Raw genomic sequence first — 26770 nt, forward strand, 5'->3', positions numbered from 1 at the left:
TCACTTGCCTGTTTGTAGCAGAGAAAAGGAGCAGGTTAGCTCATTGCAAAGGGATTGCCTCGTGCTCTGCAAGCCAGCAGATGCTGGCAAATGAGCTGCTTCAGGCAGAATGGCTGTGTCCTATTTGTACAAGCACAGCTTGCTCTGAAAGACATACTTTTTTGAAAAATCTCATTCTAAATTTTTGTGACTCATTACCTCTTTAAGAGCTGTGGCCTGTCATCTGTGGGACTAGTACTTGGTGCCATTTGGGCCGCAGGAAGAACATAAACATTGCGATTCTGCGGCCAGGGACGCTGCAGCTCTGCAACTCCAGTCTAATGAATGGTGCAAGCGATTTTAAAATACAAATTACTAAGAAAACATCTTTGGAAATGGAAGGTTAGCTACGACTTGGACATACCTTATGTTAGCTTTGGAAGTAGTCAATACAATACAAGAAAGGTGGTGAAACGGGTTGCCCAGAGAGGTGGTAGCTGCCTTGTCCCTGGAAACATTCAAGGCCAACTCTGAGCGACCTGATCTAGCTGAAGATGTCCGGCTCGCTGCAGGGGGGTGGGACCGGCTGACCTGTAAAGGTCCCTTCGGACCCAAACTGTTCGGTGATTCCGTGATTTGAATGACCTCAGAATGCAGTCATATAATTTTATTCCCAGTTTGTACCTTTTTTTTTAATGGATGTTTCCGGGGTGTAGCTCGGGGTGCGGCTACACCTTTGCTTGAACACACCGAGGAAATTTCACCTGCTGAGAAGAGCCGGGCCCTGTCAGGGGCGGATCTCGGGCTACTGACGTTCCGGCAGGAGCCGTGTCACTCTTCACTATCAAGAGGGGGTTTGTGTCGGAGCTGGTCCCTTACCCGGCGGACCCGCGGCCGCGCTGCTTTACGCGCCCCGCCCGGCCGGTGTGTGTAGGGGGGGGGCGGAGGCACTCCGGCGGCCCGCGCGCGCCCCCTGGCGGCACAGGGGGCGGGGCGTGACGCGGCGGCGCGCGGCCCGGCCCCTCCCTGCCCATTGGTTGATGGCGGCGGGCGCGTGAGGGCGCTGCCCCGCCCCCGCTGCCAGGCGCCGGCAGGGTGCGCGCGCGGGTCGGGCGGCGGCCGTGGGGCAGCGGCGGCCATGGCGGGGGAGGAGGCGGCGGCTGCCGCGGCCGCCGCTGCTGAGGGGAGAGAAGCCGGGAACGGCGGCGCTTACGACGGCAAGTGCGTGTTCTGCAGGATCGCCCGCCGGGAGGAGCCGGGCACGGCGCTGCTCCCCTGTGAGGTGGGTGAGGGGCGGCGGTGGCCGCCCCCGGTGTCCCGCCGGCGGAGCTCCCGCCCTTCGCCGCCGTCTCCCCCGCAGGTGCGGGCCCGGCCACCTCCACGCTGTAACGGAGGGGCTTCTCTCGGCCCGGGCGGTGGTGGTTGTTCGCTGCCGGTGTTTAAGGAAGAGGCGAATTGTGTCTGTGGCCGTGCCGGCGTGGGAGCTGCCGGGCGGGCGCCGGTGCCCGAGCGGCTCGGCCTCGCGGGCTGCAGAGAGGGCAGGGCTCGGGGGAGCAGGGGAGAGCGGCGGGGGGAGTTAATCTGAGGATGAAAGGTCAAACCCTGGAGCCAGGCGTGTGTCGGCCGCCTGGTGCCAGCTCTCCCTCCCGTTAAGGCGGTGCCTGGGCAGCCGGATCGCCGGGGATGTCGATTTGAGAGGCTTGGCCGGCTTGGGATAGCCTTGAGGGCCTTCAGCTCTTTCACGGAGGTACGAGCGAAACATCGATCAGAAGGGAAATACCTTGCCGGCCTTAAACGTTGACACAACGGCTAGAAACTTTAAAGGTGACGCCGAGGAATCCTGACTGCCGAAGGTCAGCTGAGGACACAAATCATGCTTAGAAGTCTTTCTGTGGGCTGGCTCCAAAAATCTTAAGATTTTTGCTAGTTAATTCAAATAGGACATAAAGTTATCACATCGGTGTGGGGAAGGTGAGCTTTGTCTCCTACTCTTTGCCAGTATCCTCGTCCTAATCAATTTAATACGTCTGCATCCTTTTTTAGTATGAAGACCTGGTTTGCTTTAGAGATATCAGACCTAACGCTCCCCACCACTATCTGGTGGTGCCGGTGGAGCACATGGGAAACTGCAAAACACTGAAGACAGAACACATACCTGTAGGTAAGGCTGTAAGTGTGTGTTTAACCTAAAGGAAAACAATGTAAAGTAAATTACACCTTTGAGCACCATTTGGTTGAGAATGTAAACATGTAAATAGGTGGTATGAGTGAGTGCAGGCAGGGACTTACCCGTCCTGGGAACTTCCACATCCTGTTCTAGGATAGCACTTTTTTTTTTGTGCAGTTCTAGAAAAGCATTGCACCAGTGCATGAAATCTGTTTTGTTTGCGTGGACAATAGCTGCCTTTGCACTTTGTTTGAAGTGCAGCTTTATTTTTAAAGAGTTTATGTGCTGCTTCATTGTGTTTTCTTAGATGAATATGCAATTTTACATTATATGAAAAGTTATAGAAGAATTTTATTAAATGTGTATTTTAAAATACAAGTGCTACATTGTTTTTCAGGAAAAAAGGGAGTGAGAAGAAAGAGGGAAATGGTGTTCCAATAAATTTCAATGATTCTTGAAAAAAAATCAAAAATATTGAATTTGTTGTTGATAGGATTTTTTTTTTTTCCTCAAGAAACCATTGTCCTGGAATTTGTTTCAGAAGAAATGCCTAGCTAAGTGTGTTGAGTAACAGAAGAAGCTACAGCCATGCATACATTAATAGATTCCACCTTTGGGAAATTTACAGGTGATGCAAGAAAAGAGTTCAGTCATGTGTTATATGTCTTGCATCACTGTGTTTTTCTTCTAAACATAGGGTAGTTTTTTCCAGAAACAATTATATATGCGTTTGGTTTCAAGACAATTCCTTAGCTTTGAGTTTTTGTATTAGGGTTGCTTCTTTTCTCAGTCATACAGTAATGAAACTTGTCCTGGTAATAAGTAGGACTCACAGTTTTAGTTTATTTTGATTTAAATTTGTGTACCATCTCTGAAGCTTCCTAACTTATGCCAGGCTGCACAGGACCTGGAGATGAAAGCCCTGTAGCTGTGTAGAGATACAACATTGAAATTAGTGTAAATGTCATCATTCTGACCAGTCAGTATATGTTGGGGTTTTTTAAGGATGTGGTGATATCACAGCTTTGGCCAGAGTTCTTGGAATAATACCACACTTCAAAGCATCATTAGTGTGGAAGTTGGTAGCAGTGGTAATTTCCATGTCGATCATTGCACAACACTTTCTTGACAATCTTTGATTTTGAGTAGTTAACTGTATTTATATTTTGAAAAACCCACGTTTGTGATCTCAGTGTAATTACTTAATTGGAGTTAATATTCTGAAGAATATCTTTTATATTACTTGATGATATATGATGTGTAGAATATTCCTTAAATGTTAAATGAAATCTATTTGGTTTTAATAGTGAAGAGAATGATGGAAGTTGGAAAAGCTGTTCTCCAGAAGAATAATTTTAGTGACTTGAATAATGTAAGGTATGTAACAGAAACCTTCTGTTTACAGAATTATGATTACATTACAGAACATGATTTTTACAGCATTACAGAATATGATTTTTACTTTTCAGAATGCTATTTTAGAGATGATGGCAACAACTGCAGCATGATTTATTGAAGAAAATGGGTCTGCATTTGCTTATCCCATAACTTTTGAAGTAGAATGTGCTGGCATTGAATATAAATTCTTTTTTTCTGATTAATTTCCAATGCAGATTGTGTTCCAGCTCTTGAGTTGCTTTCTTGGCCACATATTGGGGTAGGGAGGGCACTTCAAACAACTTCTCTAAAAGACTTTCCTTTAATTATGTGATGAAAATATGCTCTAAATCCTAGATTCCAGAAGAGAGATAAACTTTGTCCTATTTAAGCAGGGCACTGCATTGTGTTTCAGTCATAGCTGCATTCAGCTGATTTAAGTGCTGCACCCTTTAGTTTAAGCCAGTGCCATTGATAGCTGAAGTAAATTGTAACACCATTTAAATAGTGTAGAGAACAGGGAGCTGGGCCTTCATGATTAAAATACATAGAAACTACATTCATCTAGTGACAGTTGGCTTTCCAGCTGAAAACTAGATATACTACATGTAAGATACATTTTATTTTTTAAACCCTCCTTTTTAACAAAATGTGTCTTAAATACAGAGATGTGAAGGAGGTTCCCTGAACCTCTGATGTTGAAAAGGTTCCCTGAGAGCATAATGAAAGGAAAGGGCGTATATTTGTTCCTGCCTTTATGTACAAGGAAAATGCAATGAGTTGTTAATTCAGTTGATCATGTTAAGTATCTTGTGATGTTCCACTTCCTCCTGAATTAACGTCACCAGTAATTTTCACTTGTTCTCCTTTTCTGAAGAATGGGTTTTCACTGGCCTCCGTTCTGCTCGATATCACACTTGCATCTTCACGTCCTGGCCCCAGCCAGTCAGCTAGGATTCTTATCCAGACTTGTTTACAGAATCAATTCCTACTGGTTTATCACGGTAAGTGTAATGCAGATGAGTTTTTTGGTAGGTTTTCAATTGCAAGCTGAAAGTGTGCTGTCTTTCTAATGTTTTAACTATGTCCAAAAATTCTTTGAACAATTATTTTTGTCATTACTGGAATTATTAATTATGTATATTTTGCGTTAACCGAGAAAATATAACGGTAAAAGCCTAAATTTTTATGCTTATTAAAGGGATTGGAGTGCCATTAACATAAGCAGCAAACAATACAGTAGTTCTGGATCTAACGTGTAGCTTAGGTTAACGTGATGTGTTTTTGAGGACACTTTGTAAGGATTTGTCCTTTAATTTAAAAGGATATATTCAAATGTGATGGACTGTATTGTACATACCCTGGTTTGTCCAATTTGAGTGGAAGACATGTCCACCTGATGATTGTATCATTTTACATGTTCTTTCCCATTGTGTCATCTTTAGACTAAAACAAACATCTGCTTTACAAAAACGTTGTTTGTACTGATTTATGTCAGTAGAGATAAGCAATCAGACTGACCTGGCACTGACTAAATCACTCACTGAAAATCCCTCGAGGACTAAAGCTTACTCTCACTGCTTTGATGTAGCAAAGAGCTTAACCTTGCAATGTAGCCACAGCATCCTGGTGTCCTTGTGCAGCCCCCAAACAAAGATGCTGAAAAAGGTCTGTCTCATCTAAAGAATATAGATAGCCTCTTACTCAAACAGAAAAAACTCAGCTCCTTCACAGTGCTGCCTTGCTGGAGATCTCACACAGCTTGAAAAAAGCAGATGTGTCTCTGCTGTATTGCAGAGCTTCACACAGATACTTGGCCTTCATATAAGTATAGCTGTGTAGTTTTACTGCTTGCTATCTTGGATTAGCTCAGGGAGATCTGTACCAAGTTTGTTATCCAATAGGAATGCACTTCAAAAAGATATTTTGCCCTGTTGTCAAGTTGGACATTGTTCTTGAACTCAAGAACAATGGGTTTGTTTGGGTTTTAAATTATTTAAAACTTGTTTAAGAATGTAAACCAAGGTTCAGGTAATTTTGTTTTCAGCTGCTCCATGCCTTCTTTATTTGCAAATAAACTGCAAGAGATACTTAACTCCTGTTAAGTTGTTCTGACCCTGAGTAGCTGATGCATTTTTACCATGTGTATGTAAAACCTGCCAAACTTAAGCTTTTCACCATTTAACATGGTTCTTTTGGAGATCTTAATAAAACCTCAAGCACCAGTTCAAACCAAAAGATTGTTGTGGGACTGGGGAAAAAAAAGCTGAGAGTAAACCAATTTGTTTCAGAAGTGCCCATGTTAGTCTCCATGTGCCCAGTTAGGCCTGCTAGAACAGCACTGGCAGGCTGCCTTCTGCCCCCAGTGAGCCCCTCTGAGGGCTCTGTGAGCTGGTGCTGTTACACGTACAAAGTACAGCTGTCCCAGTTACGTCCTAGATGTAGCTAGATAAGTAGCCGTATGATGAGAAAAGTATGTGTGAGCATAGTGACGTAGCTGAAGAAGGGATGTTATATCTCGTGACGAGAACCAGACGTGTGAATGCGCTCCCCAAATGGCTGCTGTGCAGCTGGTTGGGTGAGGAGAGGCTCCATTCTGGAGCAACTCCCAAAGAGTTCCAGGTCTCAACAGCTTTGTTGTTCTGAGCACTGCTGCATTCTGAGGTCTGTAAAACCACACTGCTTTATCTGCTATTTATTTGCTCAGACATCCTCTGACTTTTGTAGGTTCTGTTTCCTTTTCTGATCACCTAATGGGAATTTGATGGAAATGGTGAAAAGGAGTCTGCTGTTTGAAGCAATCATTGTATTCTGCTTCTGTTCTGTGCTTTGTCTGTAAAAATGAAAAGCAAATGCTCTGTCAGTGTCACTATTTTTAAAATGGAATTTTCAGTAAACCGAAGGTCCACAGTGAAGTTAGTGCATTGCTTTTTCTCTTTCATAGGCTGAACAACTGATTGAGCGACTGCAAACTGAAAATGCTGCCAGCTGAAAGCACTCTTAGCCTTGTGTCACTAGCTGGTTTGTTCTTTGAACTCTGATTTAAGGTTGTACAGTTCAATGTTGCCAGTAATATACCAGGATAAAAAAAGCTTTAGTTCCTTATGAGGAAATACACACAGAATCTGTGGCTGCCAACCTAATTCTCCCATTTGGATACTTAAGTCTGTATGTTTCTCTGACAATAAGGTGAGGTGTTTTAATTATAATTTAGTTAATTTAGTATTTGTGTGTGTATATATATATATATATACACATAACATATACGCACGCATATGTACACATGCAGAGAACTTTTCCTAGTAAAAGGCAGGGTATAGCAGCAGAATGTATTGCAGCTAAGGCAACAAGTTAATACTAACAACACGATGTGGTACCAAAGGGAGTATTTGCTGCAGAATCAAGCTTTTATTTCAAAGATGTATTGTTCTGGCATTGCAAGTAACATTTAAAATATTTAAATTTCCATCTGTATTTGTATGACATGTTACTTAAGCCTAGTTATTATTAGGTACATTGCTGAAAGTACACTACTAGCTGTCTGGTGTTAAGCTGCTTTAATATACTGCCTGTCTTATTTTCATGACTGTGACATAGTAAATGTTAATACAATAGGTGCCCAAGATGTGATAATGCTGTATAACACAGAATGTAGTTTAAATGTGTGTCTGTATGTTGGACTTAAAGATTGTTTCCCTCTTATGTGCCCAATATTTTAAATTATTGTATGTTTAAAAAAAATACGAAGAGTTCTGAGGAATTGATTTAATATACTGTGCTTCTGCATGATGGTAGAAAAAAAAAATCTAAATTTTTAGTTGGTTCTAATATTGTTCTCACTGCAAGATTGAAGATCATTAATGCCTTGGCTGAATTTGATTTCTAAGTGAAGTCATAAGCGAAACAGGTCTTTGGTGCAGTGAGTATGTGGCAGGCTTGCGTAATACCAATCTGATTTGAATTTGGGATAGCAGGGACTTGGCCCAAAATTGGAATGTCGTGTTGCTTAAGGAATCTGCTGAACGTTTGCCTTTGCTGTACGACCTTAACCAGTAATGGTAACGCTCTCTTTCTCAATACCATATTAAGGCAGACTGGTTGAAAATTTAAAACTTCAGAAAACATGGAGTGGATTTGCTTTGTTCTCAGAGTCTATCTCCTGGTGCCTAACTAAACAAGTGTCCTTGGCTGATGCATTTAGATGCAGCTGAGGTGATGATGGTCTGTTGCACCTGCAAGCTTCCCTAAATGTAATCTTTTCGGTGTTTCCCACTGATCCAGTGCCTGTTGTCTTAGTGGTACAGTGTATTCTAATATTCTTACAGTAAACTATATGTAATACTTCAGAAGGTTCACACCCTTCAGAAGAACATTTTCTGCCCAGAAGAGTTTACACCTCTCTTTTCTTTAACACCTTGTTTCTAGTATCTTGTTATTCTTATTAGTGGGCACTCACATGTCATTTGCAGCCCTTTAGGGTTTTAATTTGTAGCAGTAGGTAGGAGGAGTGTGAATTAAAGCCACCGAACTTTACTTCTGTGCAATAGATCTGTCTCCTAACTTTGTGAAATACCTGAACATTAAGATCTTTCCAGAGTTAATACTGTGTATGTGTTCTGATTTGTAGTTAATTTATGTAACTGTACTTAACTGTGACATGTAATTTTAAAGTACCAACATGAACTGTTGCTAAAAAGGATTAATAAACAGAATAAATGCTAATTTTGGAATGATCTTCCAGCACAATGGAATAGTTCTTGGGGGGGTGGTGTGGGGTGGTGTAACCCTGGATAGCCCTTTGCTTGCTCTTCACCCCCGACGTCAGAGGGATGGGAGAGCAAATAGGAGTAGGAGAAATGAGAAATCTCATGGGTCGCGATAAAGACAGTTTAATAAATGAAGGAAAGAGGAAAAAAAAAAAAACCCAAGGTGCAAAGTTTATCACTCATGGCTTCTCCCCAGCAGGCCAGTAGCAATGGCTGCCCCCCCTTCCCCAAACCAAACAAAGCCCTCTCCTCAGCTTTTATTGCAGATCGTGACATTCTGTGGCGTGGAATATCCCCCCTAGTCACTTGGTGCCAGTTGTGCAGGTTGTGCCCCCTCCCAGCTTTTTGCTCACTGGAGGGGCAGAGCAGGAAAAAGAGGTGGCCTTGACACCGTGCAAGCACTCACTGCTCAGCAGTGGCCAGAACACTGGTGTGTTATCAATGCTGTTTCAGTCACAAATGCAAAATGTGGCACCATAGGGGCTGCTCTGAAGGAATTTTATCTCTGTCCGAGCCAGACTCAGGAAGTTGTCAAATGTACACGGAAGCACAAAGGTCAGCTTTGTATCTTACATTTCAGAAGGGTCACATGAATGACAGTGAAACTGGAAAGGTAAAAATCAGGGTATAACTAACTCCCAAGCTTTTGCTGATGAGCACAATGGGGAATTCAACTTGACAGCAGCAGACAGGCCTCAAACCATCTCAAACCACAAAGCATTAAACAGAACCGTATAATTACTGAGATGAATGCTCAGTACCTCATTAGTGTTTTTCAGCATAGAACCGTGTTCCATTTTCCTTTTATATTTACAAGCATTCTTGGACTCTTCAGATAATTTTTTTAATTAGGCTAAGAAATATTTTCTGAAAAGCCTATCCTAATGCTTTGAATACATTTCAGAATTACTGGCAAGCCCCTGGAAGAGGCAGTCGGCAGACCCCATTAACTATGTCACCCTCTTCTACAGTAGCATTACAGCATCATTTCAGAATTTCCAAAATCACTTGTAGAGCCTTCCACTGAGCAAAGATCAATAAAATACTCTTGGAGGGTGAACTCAGGAGCTCTTTCTCTCCAAGAGCCTGGAGAAGCAAAGGAAAGTTGCTTAGCCACTGCCCCTGGCTCTGTGGTTCTTTGATCCAGTATTAGCAGTCCTGAGAAAAGCTGCTTTTTTGACTACATGTTTAGGAATGACAAAGCTTTATTTGTACGCTTTTGTTCAATTGTTTTACACAAACTCCCAACCTAATGTGAACCCAGAGCATAATGCTTTTATGCTGAAGTACTAACTGCCCCCTCTGGAGGGACGGAACACATATACATACAATGGTGTTAAATGGACAATGAGAAAAAGTTTAGTCTTTTGACTAAGGACAGCATTTTCAATGTGATTAAACTGGTAATAGCGCCCCAAGCTATTTTGAAGTCTTCTTAACTGTGAGTTGCAAATAAAAGCACAAAAATGGGAGAAAACCAGTGAAAACTCTATTTGAAATTTGAAAAACTTGGAAACAATAAAATGCTGTGTTAAATCTTGCTTGTTTTTTAAACTGACGTGCAACATTTATTGAAGTGCTGAAAGTGCTTTCAGTGTTTGATGAGACAAAACACAGATAATCCCTGTACAGCGTACAGTCCAAAAGAGATGCAGAATTCACAGGCTTCAAGTGGAAGAAGAGGAAAGACCACCGAGGGGGCTTGCCTCAAAGAAGTAAAGTTTATGAACGATCTGAAGAGCTGAAAGTAACTTAGCCAGGCAATAACACCTTTTAGAAGGTCAGTTTACTTACTACTCCAATACTATTCCACTACTCTAATACTAAAAAACCTCACATGCTACACAACTTTTGTAAAAGTAATTTAATAAATTCTATTCCATTCACTCTAATGGGAGCCTGCTGAAAAAAAGTTGCCTGTTGGAAAGTTTAAATTCCTGTTTCATCTGTAGAAGCTAATCTATTCTCCACGTCACAAATGAGGAAGAAGAATTTTGTAAAACTTGAAAACTAGTAGCTAAACTGAATCACGTGTGTTAGATATGACACATTCGTGACTATACAGCCTTCAGAAGTAATTTTTTTATTCTGGAGTGTACCAGTGGACAAGCTGACCAATTGTATTATCTATCTTTTAAACCTGTTTTGAAATACTGGCTATTGCTGCAAGCAGGAGATTGGATTTGTCAATCTGCGTGCTGATCCAGTTTGGCAAGCTTGGTGTTTATAATCACTGCATGGGCCCATAGATTTCAGTCACTCTTTAGGAGGATGCTCATCTAAAGCTGGCAGGTGGGAAACTTGACCCTATAATTGTTTAAAAAATTATCTCTAAATAATATTTTTAATAATAATCCTTGGTTTTATTCAAAACATCATGGTAGGGCAAGCTTTTTTTAGTTGCTTACCTAATGGTAAGACTGTTTCATTAGGGCTTACTCTGCTTCTGTCTGTTTTGATCAGAGGTGTGCATAAAGCTCTTGTAGGAGTGCTCAAGTGATATTTAAACCAAGCAGCAGCAGGAGAGAGTGCAGCAGAGGCCATGTAACATCTAACACTAACTACTTACGTGGCAGTGGAAGCCTGGATCCCTGACATTTAATTATTTGAGCCAGCCTTAATTAAGAACTAGTTAGTTTACATGAGCTGGACTTGGATCTCGGCATGCTCAGGCTACACACTGCCCCAACTGTGTGTCTTTATTATTTGTACAATGTATATTGTACAAAAGTAATGTAGTATTTTTCTTGATACTACCATCCTGTTAACCAGCTGGCAACACTTGAACAGCCTGATACTGCTTCCTGCAAGCTATGAACTAATGCTACAGCAGAACTGACTCGATTTCAAAATTACTGGAATTAAACAAACTGCATTCCATAGCTGTATTATAAAAAGCTTGATTCTCTTCAAAATCAAAATATATGTACAGGCTTTATCCAATGGGAGCTGAAATCCACTGAGGTGCCTGTGTTCATACCATTTTGGCAAGAAATGCTTTTCCAAAAAACAAAGCATTTTAAATGTGTTAAGATCACAAATTATATATCTTTTTCCAGCTGCAAGACAGATTTGTTTAGGAAGGAGAAGTGGATCTGAAAGCTAAGAGAACACACAGAAGCAGTGCCTGGTACAGCACATACTCCTCAGTTTCCAACGTGGTGAAATTATGTGGTGAATAAAACTAACCCTTTATTTCCCTGTCCATTCTCTACCCACATCTGACTCCCCTGTCCCCCAGATACACTTATTTCAGCACATTAATTTCTTCCCTTTTCTTTCTATTATTTTTACTGTCTTTTCACTAGGAAAAGTAGGCAGAGGGGTAATTAAATCCATATTTTTATTTGCTCAGTCAAAAGGCTTATTTTGATGCAAATCCCTATTGGATGAAAATGTCAAAACAGAAAAAACCCACATTATTTTAGGCTTTTTGCAAAAAAACATGCTTTCCTATAAATAGAATAAAATACCACTTTTATCAAGTTCATAATCTATATTAAATTTCAATATCGTTTTGAGGAAAGAGAATATCTTACTTTAAAGACTCATCAAGTAGTGTAGTTAGCAGCACAGAAAAGCTTTTATTTACACTGGTAAAAAATAGAATTTTATATTTCTAATTATATGATTTTCCTGGTGGGGACTATTTTAAATACAGCTCCTGATTATTTTTAATAGCATTATTACAACTATTGTATATAAACTATCCTTTTTTTTTTTTTTTACATAGAAAATGTTCCCCCAGAAGAACCATGAAGGAAATTGTTATCAGTCACTTTTCAGTCTCAATTTTAACTAGCTGATCATTCTTTCTCCTACTTTGGAGAACTCACAAGTGTGCTCTGAAAGCACAGCTCTGCCTCAGATAAACAAGTTAAGGGACTGCACTGCTACACTTTTATTTATGCATTTGGCACTACAGGATCTCTATTCTCCTCCTGTTGTAAACAACATTGCTGCATTTTGGTGAAAGAAGAGAGCAAGCCTTGTTTTTTTGCTTCCTCACAAATACACAGTGCCTCAATATACAGTTCCAGTTGTCTTTCACATTTTTACGTTGTGGCACCCTACTTTCTATATTATCTGAATTCACCAAGAAGGCTGCAGAGCATTGTGATCTTCTAGGGTATGACACAGCATTAGAAGAACAGAACAGGTAAAAATAGTGTGAGGCAAAGAGACACACAAGGTCTGGAGAAGGTATGATGGTCAGAACAGACTATTAAATACCAGCACTAGTGCAGCTCTCTAAAATACATGCAAGATGCAACTAATTTAGGAACCATCAAATATCCTTGATGTGGTATTTCTATAAATTTGGGAATTTTCATATACTTCATGAAAGTAAATTCCATATGTCAAAATATGGAATATTTTGTTATATATCAGGCTCTTTCTTTGAACAAGTATATGAATTCCGCTAACAGTTTTCAATTTCATGTTTTACAAATCAAAACCACACACACAGTGAGTATTTCACAACCTGCAAGAATCAGTTGTACAGTAGCAATTTAGTAATTTATATTTTCAGTAACCTAAAGCAGTAAGCCAGCAGAGATATTTTAAGAACTGTGGTATACTTGGTAGTGGATGATAACAATGAAAGGACAATCCAATGACAGCACAATGAATTAGTTCATTATTTGCGATTTCTGTCCAAACGTCTACCATTTTTACAAAAATATCTTTTATCCTTCCCACCCATTTTCTCTCCTGTTCATGTCCCAGTAAGTAACCGAGTTGCAATTCTGTAATAAAAACCTCTTTCAAGATGGTATCTAGATACATTTTTCCAAATGGAGCCATGCAACATAATTCACTAGATGACAAAGCCTTATTCTAGTAAAGTGATGATCACATCATCATCCTTTCCTTGCCAAAGCATTTCACCTTCAAAATGAACTAGACCATGTTTTCTGGCTCTTAACAAGATTCCCACTACTTTATTGGAAATAGTCACGTATGTTTCAAACAGCTGCCCGAATGTCACACTCACATGTCCATCTTCTCCCACCTCTCCAGTGCTTCTAATGATCAAGCACAGCTCTTCTACTTCCTTACCCACGTGTGAGTGAGCATCCTTCCCTCTCTGCTCTGTCTGAGACCCTTGAGGGGGTCTCCCATAGGTGGGATCTCTTCTGTGAGTATGCACAGGTTTAGATGCAAGCCTGTCATTGTTGCTGAATGGGTTCTTTCTCTGATACTCAATGTGATCCTCTGCCCAGGTCTGCCAACTTTTCCTCAAGTCACCCACTGCACTGGTAGCTTTAGCACTCTGCCCTTTATCTTCTTCCATTTCTTGAAAATGTTTTACAGCATTTGAGCAGGAAACAAATCAATGACTGGTTGTAACTGTGGTTCCTGGGTGCACTGTCAGCTGTGAAGGAAAAACAATAAATCAGCCTGATATAATTTTTGGAAGAATTTTGCCTGAGTGAGAGGCAAGGCTGCTGAAAAAGCCATTGTATATCTGAAGATTTTTAAGTCCGCCCATAATTCTACAGCAATGAGTAAAGTAAAGGTGATTCAGCTGAAATTTGGAAGTAATTTTGTAAGACAGGGCAGTAAATTATGCTTACCAGGTTACATGGTGAACCACTGGTCCCGCAGTTACTGTACATAGCCTGCAGCCTCCGTGAAACACACCCGTAGTGCAGTACTTACTCTTCATGCAGTGATGCCTTTTAAACAACTTTATCCTTACAGCCAGCAGCCCTGCAGACTTCCCCAAAAATCTGATGCAGCGCTGGCTGACCTGTTCAGCACAGGCTTACTGACAGACCAGAGAGCAAACCATTCCCCCAGGATGCGACAACCCATACACAGGGGTGGGCAGCCTTTCTCCTGCCTGCACTCTGATTAAAGGTGGACAAACCCACGCTGTGCCGACCAGGTTCCCACCGACTGTGGAAGTTACTATGCACAGAAATCTATCTGGAGCTGAAACGCCGATATGTGGTGGGAGCAGGGGGATCTTCCTCATCAGGCACTGAAAAGAGAAGTAGAAATCCAGTTAGCAAGCGTGGCACTGTCTGCAATGCCCTATTCAGTGACGAAGACAAAACCAGAGTAGATAGTTCACCCTTAAAAGGCTGTGCTGCACAGAGCCATGTCTGCCTGCTAAAACCTACAGGCAGGCTGCAGGCAAGGGAGCTTGCACTCCAGACGTGAAACTGCCCAGCCTCTCTAAGCACGAAGGCTGCCTGCCAGCTATGAAATGACATGTACTGAGATTACGTATTGACTCTCTGTGTGGTGTGTAATTATTTTGATGAATTAGGGACAGACTTTTATATACCTATAGAGATCTGGCTGTGTTATAACCATGTCTTTGCTGGATCGTATCCTTCACCTGTTGAAATACATGAACTAGAGTTCCCATATAGCACATTAGTAGAGCTGATACTTTTCTTACAGATGTTTGGAGATGAAACAGAGGATTAGTGCTGCCTTTTCTATGGGAAAACGGGCAGAAATGCAAATTCTGAACAATTTAATGCCTGAATTATAGATTAGGTATTTCTGTATTTTAAAAACAGTTGGTTATTTTTTAAAGTAAGATTTCATGAGTGTTTGCCCATATACACACATTGATATTGTTGCATGTGAACCCCATGAGCAGTGACAGAGCTCCCTCGATACCCCAGCAGAACGTGCAAGTCACAGTCAAAAGCCACTTGTGTTGCCTTTGGTCTAGAAGAGTGTACGGGGTGAGCAGAATATGGCAACACAATGCCTGTGAAAGAGAACTGAGAGAGGTAAGCAGCAGCACACACTAAATAATGGCTTCTCAGTCATAGTCTCTCACTTTTAAATCGGAACTCATGATTGTCATATGATCCTGTTGTATTTTTTGTGAGAGGAGAGTGTTTAATTGTGGCTTCCTAGATAAATTACATTTTGTGTACTTAAAATTCCCCTGAAGGCTAAAAAGGATAATTGTTCTTCCTTTCCCTCCCTAAAATAGTTATGTAATGTTGTCAGTGTAGGATGACTCCCCAAATTCATGTTAACAAACTGCTTGATTCTCCTCAGTGGCAGTACAGGAACATATTTACAAACACAGCATCTGAGAAGCACTTTGTTTTGATGTCAGGATCAAATACTCTGTAAGTCTTACTTATTAATATACATACACTTTCAAACTATACTGAGCAGCATATAGAGACTGCCAGTGATTTTGCATGGATCCTCAAATCAAAAGCAGGAAAAAACAGGGCTTTAGAATTTTATGCAGAAAATGGTATCACTGGGAAATTGAGGTATTCACCTTCTGAGAACAGACAGCAATGCTCTGCAGATAAAGTAGTGCAGATAAAGTAAGCAAAAGCCAGTCTCAAAGAGATTAAGCTTAAACAATAATACCAATAACCCCTCCCAAGGTGTTTCTAAAATGGAAGCTACACAGCTAAGAAATTTAAAGTGAGACAGATTGGAAAAATAAAAGCAGACTTCTTCCACTAAATCTCTTTCAGCAGTTCCAAGATTTTGTAAGCAATCTCAGGCTCGTGGAGTTTGTCAGCAGTTCAGCAGTGTGTTTATTTGCTAGGTCTCAGCACTCAACTGTTGAGGTGAACAAGCCTGATCCACATCCACCTCTATTCTTTGACTTCTAGGAAAGTTCACGTTTAGCTGCTAGTTACATTTAGATTTTTTTCTTGACAGGGCTAAAGCTCCATAGCAAACCTCAGTTTTGATTAACACAAGAAGAGATAACTAGAGAAGCTGCAGGATGAGATTATGGAGATGTGTAAAGAACGTGGCCTGTGCAGTGCTCACAGGTCACGAGCAAAATCTTAAATCATCTAGAAAAAAAGCTGCCCCAAAATCAGCACAGAAAATACAAAACATGAGTTCAGTGCTGAGCTGGTCTGGTCCTACCAAAAGGCTTACCGAAATCTGGATAAGCCGAACCTTTCAGCTCAACATAACAGGGAGACCAGTCAGAACGGAATTACAGTTATCTAGATGTTAAAATTAAGACAGAATATAAGCTGCAATACAAAACCAGCCTTTTTTTCCCCTGTCGGATAGTCACAATTCTCCCCTTTCCTGAGAATGTTTCTCACCTCTGCCTGCTCCCACACCCGTGTCGCCAGCGCTGACCTCCTTCCCGCGGAAAAACAAACATGACTCCTTTGGCGTCTGTTAATTCTTAATGTTATTTGAGGACCTGCTTCACCGATGCCAGGAGGGCAGGTTATTGCTGGGGAAAGAGAGCTCACAGCTGCGCAGCCAGAAGGCCAAGGCCCAGACCAGCCGCCTGCCCCCGCCCAGCGTCCCCCTCAACTTTCCCTGGCGCACCCCGACCAGCAAAACGCTGTTGGGCGCGTGTGCCCACTACACGCATATTTACTCATTGATACATTATATACAGGTACTACTATGCTGACACATGGCACGCACAATAACGCGGATAAAGTAGAAGAAGGATGAGATGAAATAAACGCTAATTAATGACGGGTGCGAGCAGCACTTTGCCGCCGCGCCGCGCCCCCCTCAGCCAGCTGGGCCCCAGGGAGAGGGGGGCACCGCGCTCGGGGTCTGCCACACACCCCTTACCGGTGGCCGCGCTCGGGGCGGTAACGGCGCCTCCCCGCCGAGGCCGGGGAGGGCGGGGGGGAAGCGGGCGGGCTCCTCCCGCCGCGGCGCTGGGCCCGCCCGGCGGCGCATGCGGCCGGGGAGGCGGGGCATGGCCGGACATGGCGCTAGCGGCCCGGGCGCCCCGGCGGTACCTGCTGCTGCTGGCGCAGGAGCACCTCGAGTTCCGCCTGCCGGTGAGCGCCCCGCGGGGCCGCGGCCTGGGTCCCGGCGGGGTGGGGGGGGCGAGGCGCTGCCCTCGGGGAGCGCCGCCGGGCGGCGCGGCCCCGGGTGTGCCCGGGAGGCGGTTTGGCCCCGCGGGGCCTCGCCCGTTGCGCGCTCGGGGAGGGCCCGCGGCTTTCGGGGCCGGGGGGCGCCCGGCACCCCTTCACTCACCGCTCTCCGCGACCTCCTGGCGGGGCGCTGCCGCGTTCCCCCTCAGCCTCGCAGCGGGCGTGGGCTTCCTCCTCCTTCCACCGCCTCCGTGGAGACCCTCTTCGTGGTGGCTTTAAGGCTTCCCTTGCCGCCCGTGGAGCTAGGAGAGATGGCCAGCAAAGTACCTGGGGTTCCAGATAAGAAGTCGAAACCGGGAGGAAAAAATGGGTTTACGAAAATGTTTCTGAAGTCTTGTTTTGATAACTTTTAGTCAAGACTTTAGTTTAAACTACGTAGCTGCTCCCGCCATCATGGTGTGGGTACATAAGGGGTTGGTGCTGCCCCAGTGACACGCGAGGTCCTCTCTGTCCCAGGGGTTTATGGAGCTGCATGAGGCAGGAGGGTGCGGATTTCTTCATTTTCTGGAGGAAGGCTTGGGGAGCAGCAAGGGCGAGGCCCCTCCGAAGTCCTACAGCCGGGGGCCATGATGGAACAGGGGTCTCCAAGGCCTTGGCTGGTGTTCTGGTCGTGAGCTTCCCTCCTCTGTGTCACACCGGTGGCTCTGAGGACTGCTCGCCTTCGGCTGTTGGCTCTGAGCGTTTGTTTCCATGCGGTCAGAAGGGGTTTTTGCCGTGCTGGTCAGGCTGCCGGATCAGAGAGAGTAGACCCACTTCAGCAGTGGGATGGCGGGGTGTCGGGTGTGGGAGCCAGCACGTCCTGCCCAGTACTGCAGTCTGCCTGTCATCGACACATTTATGCTAGTTGGTTGCAAAATTTGGGGTGCAGTGTTTGTTCGCTGTCACTAAATTGGTTTTATGGAATCGTATTCACAGAATTTGTTAACAAAATAACAAAATATATAATTGTAACTTACCTTAAGCTCCCTGGTATTTCTTATGGGTCTTTGGTGAATGCCTAGCTTAGCATACGCTCAATTTCATCATTTCTAAGAAAACTTTTTTGTTTGTAAATTTTATTTGTGATTATTTTTTCCCCAGTGATGATTTACAGAGTTACTGCGTATAGTAACAAAGTAACAACTTTTGATAACACTGTAATAAATTCTGACCTGCTCTTGTGGGCACGATCTTGAAGAGCTGGTAACATGATACCCAGGGTAGTATGTTAGCGTTTAAAAATCGTGCTGAAATGCAGAGTTATTTCCTAGAATTGGTAGGTCATCAATACATGTTGTAAAATATTTCATGAGTATCGCATCATCTTATTTATTTTCCTAGTTTTCTTTAAGGCTTTCTCTTATACCTTATTGTTTACTGTCTGCTTTGTGGGACTGGAACATGAATTTATTCTATATTTATAATCAACGCAATTTTTCTTCAGGCAAGGCCATTGGATTAATTAAATAAAAAGATTATCTATATGTAACGTAGAAGGCTTTCCTTTTTATTTCCCCCCAAAACATTACTCTTGGTAAAGCTGCTGAAGAAAGCAGTTCCATTTGCCTTTTCTTGTACCCTGGTGTCTGCTCAGCCATCTGTTTGGCTTTGTGATGAGCTGCTTTAGGGACATGATTTGTCTGAAAACTTAACAAAACACGCACAGAATTTTCAGCCAGATCAGGTTCCTGATCTCCATCTCTACCATGCCTTCACATAGGGCGAGCACTACTTTTCTTCTGGTGGTGGTAGAGCACAATAGCTGAAGGTGTTTCTTGAAGTCCACATTTGTTCTCAAGGGTCTGTAGCATAATATTCTGTATTTCATATTGCTGAGTCAATAAAAAGCGTGCTCTGTAGTCAGGGATCTCTCTTTGTTTAGGTCAGATACTGAGAGGTAATGCCAGGCATCCTGTGTTTTCCAGCACAGGGTGTCTCTAATGGCAGATAGATGCATGCCAGCCTCTTCATGCAGATTCATTCCAGAGCTTTGGCCTTTACTTTTGGAAGGATCTTTCCGACCTCTCATCCAGAACACTGCTGTGGTCTGAACCTGGAGCTGTCATCTCCCCTGTAGTAAACTTTGAAAACTGATTATCACCTTCCTTTATCACAGCAGCCTTTAGCATGTGTAGAGGTCATGGTTGCATTTCTTTCCAAGCCTTTCCTCATAGGCCATGTTTTCTGCGCTTCTCATTTTTGTCACTTTCCTGTAGATAATATTACAGGTAGCGTGTGGAAATGCTGCTAATTCATGTGTAAAATCTCAGGTGCTTTTGCTGTCCCAGGACCATACAGTGAAACCGTTACACATAAACTTTTATTCCGGAGCAAAATCCCTGTTTTTTTCCAGCATTTCTTATGTCCTTTCTATGCAAATGGAAAGCTGGAAATAAATGGGATAATGTCCCACTAAAACCACGTCTTAGTGTTATGTAGGGGTTTTCTTTCCTCTGTTTTTTGGGATACTTCATGGTAATCTTTTTATTTACCCACTTGGCTCAAATCTAAGCCAACATCAAAATTTGCTTCCATGTTTTGCCAGTAATGTTTCAGAGGCTGCAGCATGTCATTTCTAGCAAAGGGGCTGCATGAGAAATATCCCCAATGTTCACCTCTCATTTCAGTTCAAAAACCTTTTCAGTGGGTGCGTTTTTCTAATTATTACTCACTAGCTTGTTTCTTGGAGATTTACCAGTTTGCATCTTCAATTTACATACGGTCTTTGATTTAATTTACTCTGGAAAAGACACCTATGGAACAAAACCGTTGAGATGCCTGTAAAGCAGAGAGGTAACAGAAAAGGAATTGATGCTCAGTGCTGGGACCAGCCCTGGGTCAGAGTGTTACCAGTGAGGCATCTCTTTTATGTGAATTAGTCAGAAAAATATTTTAAGAATACATAGAATAATATTGTAAGAGGAATATTATTGTGAGAGTGTAGTAAAGAACAGTAAAGATTTTGATGAAGAAGAAAGTGCAAAACAATAGGATTTGATTACTGAAATTTGCCTAACTTGATCTTACTATGTTGTATACTGTACAGCTTTTCATAACCTAACCATAGCTTGTTCCTTTGCAACTGAACTCTGAGAAAGGAAATTGGCTGCTTTTACAGCAGGAGAGTCTTAATTTTTTTCAGTTCATGAATAGTATGTACAGGCTGAATTTGATTGTGAACTTCTGCCCTATCCACATAACTCTTAAGTGTTTCACTGTTGGTTCCCACAGTAGGTTGGTAACAAACATCATTCTTTCTTCTGTCGCGATATCTAACATTTCAGTCGTAATCCCTATGGAGGTCACCATCTGCATTAGAATTTATGGTGTACGGCACATTTTTTGGCTTTTTTTTTTTTTTCTTTCTTTTGAACATTAGTTAATGCTCCTAAAGCCTAACCTTTGTATTTTCACTTTAGGAGATAACGTCTTTGCTCTCGCTTTGCGGTGGACAATTCAGCAGTGAGCAGGAAATCCGTGTAAATGTAAGTGGAGACCGAATATTTCACTTGAGTCCACGTATGGTATACAAATATGTTCTTTATCGTATTTTTATTTTATGTGGGTAGCTGAGTACACTTTGAAGTTTCTTAGGAAAATAAGGAATCTTCTAAAAATGAGCAATTCTCAATTTCAGTAAAGATTCAGAACTGTGTAATGCACAAAATGCACCCTGGGAAGTCTTCGTTTAAGAGTGCAAAAAGGAGCAGTGCCACCTGCTGGGAGGCTCTCCTTTCTATTCAGAATAGCTAAACGTGAAAGCATTCAGCAGGAGTTTAAATTTGGTGTTTGCTTCTAAATCGGTAAGACGGCGTATCTGGAAGAGTGAAACTAGGAAGCTGTACAGTTCTGGTCCCAATGCTTAGTCAGGGAATGTTACTGGGTTTTAGTTACTACTTGTGTTGTAATGAGATGTTTTGAGTCTTTAGAGAGTGATTAATCTAGAGAAGCATAAACAAGTAATAATAATTTACCAGGTCAAAGATATGGTGGGAAAACGAAATACCTAATAAAATTTCTCAGACATTCAAGCTGAGTATACAGATTTACCTCAGATTGAATGTTTTATCCTCATATTCTCTGTACAGTTAACAGATTATTTTTTTTTTAATCTTTAATATGCCTGTTCTGTTTTTATAGAACAGAATTGTGTATTTATATAATTCATGTGACTTCCTCCAGCTAGGTATTTGCATCACTTATCTTCTCTTTATTTCAGTCTCCATTTTGGATTCTCAATATTCCTTCAGAAGAGATGGCAAGAGGACTAATGAAACGGACAGTATGTGCAAAGTAAGAGGTGAAAAATGTAAATAATAACATGGTGGAAAATTGTTCTGCTATATTGTGGCAAATACTAATTTTGTGTGGAGTCTTAAAATAAACAGTCTCTGATTACCTTAGACTTGGGGAGGTGTTACTGGAGCCTGTAGGACTGATTATGTAGCGTGCTCATCCTCTTTACTTAGTGTGCAATCAACACAGGGTCTTGAGACTGCATTCTTCACTGCAGAGCCAGTGCTTGTCTTGGAGTGTCACTGATTTTTTTTTTTAGTCATCTTGCATAATGTTTATTTGGTCACTTGTTTTAAAATGTGTATGGAATTAAAAGATAAAAAGATAATACATAAAAGCTGAAAATCAAGTTTGGAAGGGAAGAGTAGTGATTTTTTGTGTCACCCTCAGACCAATGCAGCAGAGGTCCTACAAAATTCAGGAGCACAGGAATATACCAGAGTGATTATTCCAATGGTTTTTTGGTCCTATTTAGATGTGCCTGAATAACATACTTTCCAGTGATGCTTGAGAGATACCCCAGAGATACGATTCAGGATGAGAAGCAGCTTAGCTGTGGTATGGCTCTCTGACAATGGCTCTTGTCTGTGCTGTCCTGTTCAAGGTTAGTTTGGACACCTCTGCAGAGTGTTGCATGGTTCCTCTTGAGTGCTTCTTGTGTCAGGTATTCAGTTTTACCTACAGTAACTTGGGCTGTGTGCTCTTGCCTAAAGAAACCCCATGTATACAGAATTGTCCTTATGATAAGTATGTTTCCAATGGGGATAAACTGTACTGTGCTTCAAGCAGCTGTAGACAACTAAGGAGATAAAACATGACAAAACAGCTTGCAGATGTTCCATATGCCATATTCTTTCAACTAATGTATGCTTATTTTATGTAGAAAGCATAACTGGCCCACTGTTTTTCCTGGTCTGCTACTGGTTGTGGGGAGATATGTTAGTTTTAGAGTAAGATTGCTGGAGCATCTCCATTGCAATGATAATGAATATTAAAAACTCTGAAGCATAATTTATCTAAATAAAGTCTCCCCAGTGTTTTGGTTTTTTTTTTTAATACCTATGTAAGTGTGAAAGTAAGAAGTGGGCCTGAAGGTATTATTTCTGGAGCTTCAACAATTGAATAAAATTCAAATGTGAATATTTGGTTCTCTCTAGTACAGCCTATGCTGTCAGCATTTCCATTGCTCCATCTAGAAATACAGTTTAAATTCACACAGAAACACAGAATTGTCTAGGTTGAAAAATACCTTGAAGATCATCCAGTCCAACCATTAACCTAACACTGACAGTTCCCAACTACATCATATCCCTCAGTGCTCTGTCAGCCCTACTCTTAAACACCTCCAGGGCTGGGGACTCTACCACCTCCCTGGGCAGCCTATTCCAATGCCCAACAACCCCTTCTGTAAAGAAATGCTTCCTAATATCTAGTCTAAAACTTCCCTGGCGCAACTTGAGTCCGTTCCCTCTTGTCCTATCGCTTGTTACTTCATTAGACTCATGCCCAGCTCTCTGCACCCTCCTTTCAGGTAGCTGTAGAGGGCGATGAGGTCTCCCCTCAGCCTCCTCTTCTCCAGACTAAACACCCCCAGTTCCCTCAGCCGCTCCCCGTACGACCTGTGCTCCAGACCCTGCACCAGCTCCGTTGCCCTTCTCTGGACACGCTCGAGTCATTCAATGTCCTTTTTGGAGTGAGGGGCCCAAAACTGAACACAGGAATCGAGGTGCAGCCTCACCAGTGCCGAGTACAGGGGTGAGATCCCTTCCCTGTCCCTGCTGGCCACGCTATTGCTGACACAAGCCAGGATGCCATTGGCCTTCTTGGCCCCCTGGGCACACTGCTGGCTCCTGTTCAGCCGGCTGTCAATCAGCACCCCCAGGTCCCTCTCTGACTGGCAGCTCTCCAGCCACTCCTCCCCAAGCCTGTAGCGCTGCTGGGGGTTGTTGTGGCCCAAGGGCAGCCCCTGACATTTGGCCTTATGGTAACTCCTCCAGTTGGCCTCAGCCCATGGCTCCAGCCTGTCCAGGTCTCCCTGCAGAGCCTCCCTGCCCTCGAGCAGATCAACACTCCCACCCAAGTGGGTGTCATCTGCAAACTGACTGAGGGTGCACTCGATCCCCTTGTCTAGATCATCAATAAAGATGTTAAACAAGAGTGGCCCCAGAACCGAGCTCTGGGGGACACCGCTCATAACCAGCCACCAACCAGATTTAACTCCATTCACCACAACTCGTTGGGCCCGGCCATCCAGACATTTTTTTACCCAGTGAAGTGTGTGACCATCCAAGCCACGCGCAGCCAGTTTCACCAGTAGAATGATGTGGGAAACGGTGTCAAAGGCCTTACTAAATTCAAGGTAGACAACGTCCACAGGCTTTCCCTCATCCAATGAGCAGGTCTCCCTGTCATAGAAGATCAGGTTTGTCAAGCAGGACCTGCCTTTCATAAACCCATGCTGACTGGGCTTGATCGTCTGGTTGTCCATTATATGACTTTAATGGCACCCGAGATGACCTACTCCATGACCTTCCCTGGCACTGAGGTCAGACTGACACAGTGTATAGAAACAGCTGCTTTAGGAAAAAATTAGACACTGTGAAAAATGCCTTTTTTTTTGCAGGTTAGAAATGTAGCCTTAAATCATTTATTCAAGAAAGGACTACTTCAACAAAATGGCTTACCACTGGGCCTTGGTATCTGCTATTGTCACTTAATAAAATGTAGTTCCCTTTTATTATTGCTTTAGTGAGCTAAACCTTTGAACATTTTGAAGATTTTCTTTCAGGAATCATCTTTGAAGAGGTACTACATGGCACTACTAATCCCTAAAGGCTGTGTTTATGGTGTGTTGTGAATTCATTACATGCAGTGACAGACACTATATGCAGTGATACTAGGACTCCTGTACTAAAAAGATTTCTTTCTTTTGTACAGAAAGTCTACTCTTTGGATATTTGAATGTTGGGGGAAAGGTCTCTGATGTGGTGGTGTGCCTTCATTACAGCAGCATCAGTTATCTTCCAAGGCAATGCTTTTCTTACAGCCAGCAATATGGAAACAAAACAAAAAAAGTGTAAGACAGCATAGTCTTTAAACATCTGAAAATAACAGATATCATAACCACATCTTATGATGTCATCATATATAAGATGTTACGGTTTCATGATTTGTTTTACTCCAAGGTAGCATAACACTTCAAAAGTCTGTTCTTGACCTTTTCTAGCCTTTGTCTACCCCATCAAATAGATAGGTGCAAGTAAATTTTGTCCCATTCGCTAGTATCACTGTGTGCCAGAAAAAGGTCTGGTGATATTCAGGGGTACTAAGACTGAAATTTACCTTTTAGTATATGTTACCAAACAAAAAAGCATCACTGAAATACACGTTTTTTTAATTCCTAAACTGGTGTCCCTTTACAACAAAACTTAAGCATGTGCTAAGAGTTAAATAATGCACTTAAGTACTTCATAAAACTAAGCCTAAACGCATTGGTCAAGAAGTTTAAAAGGAGTATCTGCAAGGTTTTTGTTTTTTTTCCCCTGTATGACTGCACTCTAAAAACTTTATACTTTCAGGTCTGTATTTGAACTGTGGGGTCATGGAAGGTCTGCAGGGGAACTCTATACATCTTTGAATGACTATCCAATGGACAAGATGGTATGCATATAAAGAATCTGGATAATATGGTTTCTTAATCCCAATGAACAGCACTGCAGATGTACTAATGAAAGTGTCTTTACCTTTTTTTCAGCTTCCATATCTACAGTCAGACTCTACTTACAAAGTACATATTCATACATTTAATAAAACACTGACCCAAGCACAGAAAATAAAAAAGATAGATGTAAGTATCTGTTTAAGAAAACTTTGACATTTAATTTAATCTATTCACCTTGTTCTTATTCCATGCTATCAGTGTTGTCTAGAGTCTATTTAAGTTTGGGTTTCCTGAAGATCCTAAAGCAGTCTACAGCTCATGTCTTATCTCTAAATGAGATCTTTGTGTCTGAATTAACATTCTCCTCAGAATTTGTGACTTTTTTTTTTTTTTTTCTAAACAGACCATGTAAGGCATATACAAAGACAAACCAAATATCAGTGCCAATTTTGTACCAGTGTGCTGGGGAAACTTAAGCTTATTGCTCAAAACTATAAGATTCAGATGGCTAGAGTTAAGTGTTAGATTTTTAGGAAATCTGTTATTCGATTTCCGTATTAGGCATTTATTGTTGCAGACTGTGGAACAAGCCAGCCCAGTGACTTCAGCTGCAAGTTGTGGATTGTGTGCTGATTTCCTGTTCTGTCCTTATGCTCTTGTCTGCACTTGTGCTCTCCTCCTAACTGTATCAGTATTTTAATTAGGAAATTTTGCTATCTTACTGTTAATTTTTGCTTTTCCACATTCTGTTTTTAGCAGCTATTTATCCTGTTTACTTCATTTACAGAGACTGAAATTATCTGTATTAATAGCAGCTATCCTTTCCTCTTTTTTAAGTTTTTGTGTACATGAAGTAATGCTGAATATGTAAATTGGTGTAGCTGTGCATCACTGAAATTTTAAATCCCATTGTTCATCATAAGTGTTGTTTTTATAACTTGAAAATTGCATAATTAATGTGCACAGTTCATTTCCTCTAAAGTCTTCCCAGACAAGTTGTGGATTTCTCTACTTGGAAGTGTTCAAGGCCAGGTTGGATGGGGCTTTGAGCAACCTGGTCTAGTGGAAGGTATCCCTGCCCATGGCAGGGGGGTTGGAACTAGGTGATCTTTAAGGTCCCTTCCAACCCAAACCATTCTGTGATTCTGTGGGTTCTGTTCAGTTAATAAAAAATGTTATGGTTTCTGATTTCTAATCCTAAATCATTTGAGCTATCTTTATTCACAGGAAAGGCATTTCAAAAATCCAGCAAAAATTGAGAATGTACTTTTAGTGGTAATCTATCATTTCTCACAAGTGGAATTATAGTTTATTGTTTTCTTTTTATTTTGTTGTGGGGTGTGCGTTTTAAAAATTTGACCCTATTATTTTTTGCTCTGTTTATTGTATAGGCCCTTGAATTTCTGCCATTCAAAGGGAAAGTAAATTTAAAGAATCCAGAACACATATTCTGGATTTTGGAAGATTATGGAATGGATCCTAATAATGTTCCAGAAGACCCCCTTCATCTGTATTTTGGTAGATGGGTGCGTAAGTACGCTTACTTCAGTTGCTATGAGCTTGTATTTTCAGGAAAGTGTCAATTTAAGTGTAAAAAATTGTGTTGAGTTTTAATGGAAGCAGACAATATAATTATGGCTGAATCTGTCAGTGCATAGTACACTGATGC

At 42.0% G+C, this 26770-nt stretch overlaps 2 protein-coding genes and 1 long non-coding RNA gene across 8 annotated transcripts in view; 2 read left to right on the forward strand and 1 right to left on the reverse strand.

Moving 5' to 3' along the window:
* Positions 1 to 1070: 1070 nt before the first annotated feature.
* Positions 1071 to 8256, forward strand: HINT3 (histidine triad nucleotide binding protein 3). Its single transcript, XM_074896268.1, has 5 exons — positions 1071 to 1261; positions 2023 to 2140; positions 3454 to 3523; positions 4401 to 4527; positions 6468 to 8256. Exons 1-5 carry the CDS (start codon positions 1118 to 1120, stop codon positions 6513 to 6515), a joined length of 507 nt encoding a protein of 168 aa, XP_074752369.1. The 5' UTR covers positions 1071 to 1117; the 3' UTR covers positions 6516 to 8256.
* Positions 8257 to 11614: 3358 nt separating this feature from the next.
* LOC141956155 (uncharacterized) lies at positions 11615 to 16841 on the reverse strand. 2 transcript variants are annotated; one of them, XR_012632845.1, is made up of 3 exons: positions 16362 to 16841; positions 13872 to 14281; positions 11615 to 13669 (listed from the first exon to the last, which is right to left on the reverse strand). It is a non-coding gene; the product is annotated as an uncharacterized LOC141956155 (long non-coding RNA). The 2 variants fall into 2 exon arrangements; XR_012632846.1 differs by lacking the exon at positions 16362 to 16841 and adding an exon at positions 14375 to 14483.
* A 102-nt stretch (positions 16842 to 16943) lies between these two features.
* TRMT11 (tRNA methyltransferase 11) overlaps positions 16944 to 26770 on the forward strand; it is a 30377-nt gene continuing 20550 nt past the window's right edge. For 2 of the 5 annotated variants that reach the window (XM_074896264.1, XM_074896263.1), the window contains exons 1-6: positions 16944 to 17069; positions 20564 to 20629; positions 21364 to 21437; positions 25019 to 25100; positions 25195 to 25287; positions 26493 to 26627. In XM_074896264.1, coding sequence (XP_074752365.1) covers positions 16995 to 17069; positions 20564 to 20629; positions 21364 to 21437; positions 25019 to 25100; positions 25195 to 25287; positions 26493 to 26627 — 525 coding nt within the window. In that variant the 5' untranslated portion in view covers positions 16944 to 16994. Of the gene's footprint in view, positions 17070 to 20563; positions 20630 to 21330; positions 21445 to 21915; positions 22045 to 25018; positions 25101 to 25194; positions 25288 to 26492; positions 26628 to 26770 lie in introns of those variants that run through there. The other 3 variants (XM_074896266.1, XM_074896265.1, XM_074896267.1) reach the window with 3 other exon arrangements.

The sequence above is a fragment of the Athene noctua genome, chromosome 1 (assembly GCF_965140245.1).
Source record: "Athene noctua chromosome 1, bAthNoc1.hap1.1, whole genome shotgun sequence".
NCBI lineage: Eukaryota > Metazoa > Chordata > Aves > Strigiformes > Strigidae > Athene > Athene noctua.

Bases quoted from the DNA above. Each gene is read 5' to 3' on its own strand.
- HINT3 (XM_074896268.1), top strand. From the start codon at position 1,118: ATGGCGGGGGAGGAGGCGGCGGCTGCCGCGGCCGCCGCTGCTGAGGGG. The intron at 1,262-2,022 runs GTGGGTGAGGGG...ATCCTTTTTTAG, and splicing joins CGGCGCTGCTCCCCTGTGAG to TATGAAGACCTGGTTTGCTT. The intron at 2,141-3,453 runs GTAAGGCTGTAA...TGGTTTTAATAG, and splicing joins GACAGAACACATACCTGTAG to TGAAGAGAATGATGGAAGTT.